At 37.5% G+C, this 6067-nt stretch overlaps 1 protein-coding gene across 1 annotated transcript in view; it reads right to left on the bottom strand.

Moving 5' to 3' along the window:
- Positions 1–6067, bottom strand: part of FHOD3 (formin homology 2 domain containing 3) — a 334937-nt gene that overhangs the window by 181775 nt on the left and 147095 nt on the right. The window contains exon 5 of the mRNA XM_031055632.1: positions 5444–5549. Within this exon, the coding sequence (XP_030911492.1) occupies positions 5444–5549 (106 nt within the window). The remainder of the gene's footprint in view (positions 1–5443; positions 5550–6067) is intronic.

Raw genomic sequence — 6067 nt, 5'->3', positions numbered from 1 at the left:
TCTCTCTTCATCCATGCTTTGCAAAGGTTGTCTCCCATTTACCAGGTAGACAGGTGAGGAATCAAAATATTGCCCCATTCTTATGCCTCACTGGGGGATTGGAAAGTTTCAGGCTCCTCAGTTCTCATTGCTCTACCTTGGGAAGTCACTGCTTGTCTTGGAAACTTCTCCATCACTGGCAGTTCACATCTGTGCAAATTGCAACTATCAGGAAAACTGAAGGAAACTGTTTTAATGGATCTCTAATAATTTAAGCACGTAACAAAGATCAAAATGTGCCTTGAAGTTATGTTTCACATGTGATTTTAGTGTTTTAAGACACTCAGTTCTTTTTTATTTACATTTTAGGACTCATATAGAACTTTTCTGGTAAAAGTCCCTCATAAAATTACTTAGAAGCCCCCAAAAGACTTGCAAAACACAGAAAAAAAAAGAAAAAAAAGAGCATTATTATATACTTATTCTATCTGCATGAAGATAAAAGCATTCTTGTACAAATGCATTTCCAAAACAAACTACATTTACTATTTATAAGGAAAAAGTTGTAGGGCATAATAATAATAATAAAGGTGCTGTTCTATCAGACTGAAGATGCTGTTGACTTTGTGCATGAATTTATCAACCTTTAATCCTCTTAAATGGTATGTCACTCTCCCTCAGAGCATGTCAAATCCCTTACCCAGGACCATTACCAATATCTTCTGTGCTTGCACCAATATCTGTAGAAACACACAGGACTTCAGCACTTTATCAGAAGTGCAGAGAGTCTGTGACAGGAAAATGGTCTACTGCAACCTAGTGTTCAGCCCAGATTATTGAATTAAGTCTAAATTACTGAAGTTTTGACTATACTGTCCTTGGAGATACTTAAAGGATGTGCAGACCTGGTGCTTAAGGCCATGGTTTCATGGTGAATTTGGCAGTGTTAGGTTAATGGTTGAACTCAGTGATATTGAGGGCCTTTTTCAACCTAAATATTTTAGGATTCTAATTATCTTTAATTTTAGATTACAGTAATGGTTTAGGGATTTACGGGAGAGTGGTTAACTTAAAGCACAAATATTACCTCAAATAATCACTCCTAGACTCCTCCAAGCACTTGCTTTTCTTTATTTCTTCTTTTTAAAAAAACCCTACACTAGAAATTCAAAACCACCAAACAAAATTGAAACCATCTCTCATCCAGACTTGACACTCAAATTCTTATTCTCAATATAAGCACACAGCTCTCACTAAATCAGAGAGCTGCATCCAAAAGCTGAATTTGATTCAAGCATAGTCTAGTATGAGCACTGTATGACTAGTCTGCTATGACTGCTGTCCTATTTTTTTCCTCAGCCTTAGCTCCTCAGACCTTGCAGCAAGGTCAAGGCCTTTGCCTGCTCAGACTGAACACTTGGCTTGTGCTTTCAGACCACAAGAACAATATCTAGCTTTCATCTAATTATGGACACCTCTAAATACTGATCTGAATCCATAAGCAGCCAAATATGGACCCAAGTACACGACTAGACTCTACAAACGAGGCTGGATGACCTTTTGACAACCTTCTCATTTGATCTGAGGGACAGACAGCACAGGACCCCACCAGGTAGAACTCACATCACAGGGCCAGCAAAGCCATCCCTGAACCTCATAGCTTACTTATTCAGTATATCTTTAAAACAATTAAGCCTTGGTGTACACAAGCTGCTTTTTTTTCCCCTCACTTTCCCAACACCACTGGCTAAATTATCAGAAAACATGAAGCTACCATGGCATTTCATGTGTTGCTTTCTCATTCTGTGTAAGGAACAGATGATCTCAAAATTATATCCAAAGAATCTTCAAAATTACAATTAGGTTTACATTAATTGTCATCAGTTATGGATATTTTCATTACCTTTAACCCATTCCTATCTGGTTTTGAATATTTAGGTAACATCCAGCATACTGCAATCTTGTAACTGGGAAAGAAAATTTTAACTTCAATGTTATCCAGTCATCCTTGTGGATCCTTGTGGAAAAAAAGGAAGAGGGAAGAAAGAACAAAAGGAAAACAAGCTTGTTTCCATGGTGGGGGGGGAGCGGGGCAGGGGGAAGTCCCTCAAAACACAGTTTCTTTAGATGGCCATAATAATTAATAGGAAGATTGGAAAATAAATTTCGTTTTAAGAACCATTAAATAAGGAGGATCAAAAGCTGTTTTCTAAGCCAGTCTTTTTTAAAAAGCAACCCTCCAGAGAAGCCTGGCTACTGTTGGCTTCCAGTCTATAGGTTACGTGCTGACAGAAGGGAATACTTTGGGAAAGATACAGTCAAAAAGCCCTAGTTCAGGGACCTGAGCAGAAATAAACAGTTCTTCCTTAGCACTCAACAGCAAACTGTCTGGATTTCTCAACATTGTATGTAAAAGCCACACTTACCTTCTCTTCACTTACCCACTAAAGTAACTAAAATTTTCATGACTCATATTTAATCATTTTTGGCAGCTCAGTCTGACTTGAACCAAGTCAAAACCCCTAAGCAGAAATTCACAACCAGGAAACATTAGAGTGAAGCAATGCAGCCTTTTGGAAAAAGGAAAATAATATCCTCAAGAAACAACTTGTACCTGGAACTCACTGAAGCACCTACAGCCCTTAAGCACATGTGTATTTCCAGCCTATTTTCCCTCCAAGGTACAAAGCTATTTCTTGATGAGTGCAGGCAAACAAGTTGATATGAAACACTGGGAAATTGCTCAGTAAAGATGACGGACAGTCTCATGTAGGTAAGTCCTCAAAGCAAAGGAGGCAATGCCATGCCTAAGGCTGCCACTTACTGTCACAGGCCCTGTGAACTGACTTAGAATTGCCACAGGAAAAGAGTGAATGATACCAAAGGTGCTGGAGAAATGCCAGAATATGGAACTTATGAGAAATCCCATCTATTTATTATTTAGGTTAAATGCAATGAAAATAAGTAGAATATTCCACTCCAAAATTATCTGCAGACCAAGGACACCACAGTAGGAAGGCACAAAATATCTAAAAAACTACTACTTTTTCCTTCTCAAATCTCCACTACTTGACACTAATCTTAGAGCTTACAGGACCCATCTCTGTGCTAACTGTGATGGACTTTCAGTAAAATTTATTCACCTATTTACCAGTACTCCAAGTTTAGTAAAATGCACTGCAATAGGTACACACAACTGCCACAAAAAAAAACTCCAAAAAACCACAAAAACAAAAACAAACAAACAAACAAAAAACCAAAAAAAACCCCCAAAAAACAACAAAACAACCTAACCAATCACTATGATCTTCCAGAAATAATATACCAATATACGAGAAACACTCTAACATGATGTATTTAATGCTCCTTTTCAGCACCCTCCTCAATGTATCCAGATAAGATTGTTTGGCTACACTGTAATTCGAAATCTATCTTTATCTCATTGTACACACAGACCTATTCAGAAAGTACATGCTGCCTCCTGGAACTGCAAACCACCTGACATAATTTTGGAGTTGTAACAACCTTTGAAATTCCTGAAAGACCATCAAGACCAAAACTGAAATGAAGCCACATCACACAGAAAAAAATTGTATTATTGTAAAGGATGCTAGGATACACTACGCAGAGAGACTCTTCAGCTTCACACAGCAGCAATGTAGAGAAAAAAATACCTGATTTCAGAAGTTACCAATCCCTAAAAACATCTTCCTAAAATAATGTTTTTACCTTTAATACATACTTCTACATAGTTAGCTTTTGTTATTGTTAATGTTGTTTTGTTACATTCATTTTGAACAAGCTGTAATCACTCTTTAATAACAATGCAACAAGGTGAATTTGCAGTAGCATTTGTATGATGCCATGGATATTGACACTAAGTCTCTGTTTTATAATTAATTGAATTCACGTGAAAATTTCTAATTTTAGATCATGGAAATCAGGCTCTTGAAAGCCACCACAAGAAACAGACCATTAGATCTCCTTGAATGCTGGATGCATTAGGGTATGGGAAGGGAAGGAGAATGGGAAGGCTCCTAGACTAAGGGCCAGAATGTCCCATACAGCACTTTTATTTTGCTTCCAGTCTGAATTTTCCGAGACCATCTATGGCCAGTTTTCTCACAGAAACTTCTAACTGCACATGTTTCTGTGTCCTTGTCTTCTATTCAAGTACTTTTATGTGACTGCACAGCTACTGACATGGAAAATAATTCCTGTAGTACTAGTCTGTTTCTTTTACACCTCCAAACCTGGTCTTATCTTCAACGTCTTTGCATGAAGCTCCACTTACTATTCGAATCCTTGCTTTCCATAATTCAGCATTTCTGGTTCATACAAAATCCTTCTACTTATTTTTGTTGGTTTTTAGGGGATTTTTTGCCCCTCAATGTGTAGTTTGGGTTTTAGCAGTTAAATACATCAAAGTGACATTTTTAAATACAGTTATATACGTCAGTCTAAGAAAACTCAAATGAGCAATCTACCACAACTGTGTATAATCAGCCTCCATTTACTATGAGATCATCCAGCAGCAAAAATCCCTTGGAGTGACTGTTCTCCCCTCAAATACTGAAGAAACTCTCCAAACTTACAGCCCAGGTTCCTTGGCTAGATGAAAAACACATGCATCCATTTGGCCCACAACAGAGGAAATCAGCTTTCTAATCACACAGCACACCTTTTCCAAATCCCTCTCCAAACCCCACCTTTGCCAGTTACCTCTTAAGCGCAAAGAAGAGAACATTAACCTCTCATTACCTGTTTAACTCCAAAATGCCAGATAGTTTAAAATTGTTTCCAGCCAACTGACCCCTTAAGGTATGACTTTCTCCTAGTCTATTCCATAAATACTGCATGATATCCAAGAGATACCAATGATGCTGCATTCTGGGAAATGAAATAAGAAAAGAAATAAGAAAATACATCTCCCAACAGGGTGATAGAGCAGTCTAGGTGCTGCCCATCTCTGTTTCCCTAGTGCTTTTCAACTGTCTAAGCAGCATGGAGAAAACCCTCCATGCTGCCTGGGAGGTCAACAGCCATTCATCACTGCAAGGAAGGAGAGAAACACAGCTCACAGAACTCCTCCTGTTTGGAACAGTCCAACATGTTCACAGCAGCTCCTTTGTAAAAGATGACCACTCCACACTCTACTTTGTTCTGTGCCCTCTGACACAGTTATCCAGTAAAGGCTTTAGAATGTCTTTTCTTTCCTAGAATTAGAGATTTGCAGCAAAATCTACAAGAAAAGGTGAAAAATGGGGAGAATATTACAATTCCAAATATTCTAGTTCATTCTTCTCAGTGGTGAGTATTAATCTTCCCTTAGCTTTCTTGCATAATGTGAAAGAATCGGGGCCAAACTTAGAAGCAAGTTCAAAGATACTTTACATAGCAAGTTGCTGCAGACCTGTGAGAGCTTCCAAGCAATAAAAACAACTTTTGGATGCATTTCCTTTACCTCTCAGGATGTAGTTCTGATAATTCTGGTCAGCTTCTGCTCCCACTTTGATTAAGCAAGTCAGACCTTCAGCAACAACAAACTCATGAACCAAGTCCTTGTCATCCTGTAACAGGAGAAAGAAAAGCTGAATTAGATTTTTGAAAGACAAAGAAACAGATTATTTCATAATGTAAAAAACAAATGCATGCCTGCAACACTGATTTTATGTTTCACATGTTGTAAGCAAGTTGGTATGAAAGTTGTTATACAGAGGACCAAAAGCAAAACTTTAAGTTTTAAAATCAGAATGAAATACATCAGTGCAAAGCAAGAAAAAATGTGCTTTAACCTTTCAGTCAACTACAGAAAATTAAAATCTGCAAAATATGACTTTTCCCTTTTTTCATTGAAGGCTTCCAGACATTCTCCACGATATTAAATCTCTCATCATACCACATAAACAAATATAAAAGCCCTAAAGCGTCAGGATCAACAAGAGAACAGCATCTCTATTCCTTAGCATAATTCCAGTTTCAGTATTTTAGCTGTGTGCAGCAAAACTTTAAAACTGGTTTCATTGCAATGCAATATTATATTTATTACCTTACCATAATATTAATTAATTATATTTAGAATGGGAAA

Source organism: Geospiza fortis, unplaced genomic scaffold (genome assembly GCF_000277835.1).
Source record: "Geospiza fortis unplaced genomic scaffold, GeoFor_1.0 scaffold206, whole genome shotgun sequence".
NCBI lineage: Eukaryota > Metazoa > Chordata > Aves > Passeriformes > Thraupidae > Geospiza > Geospiza fortis.
This window is presented reverse-complemented; position numbering and strand designations above follow the sequence as displayed.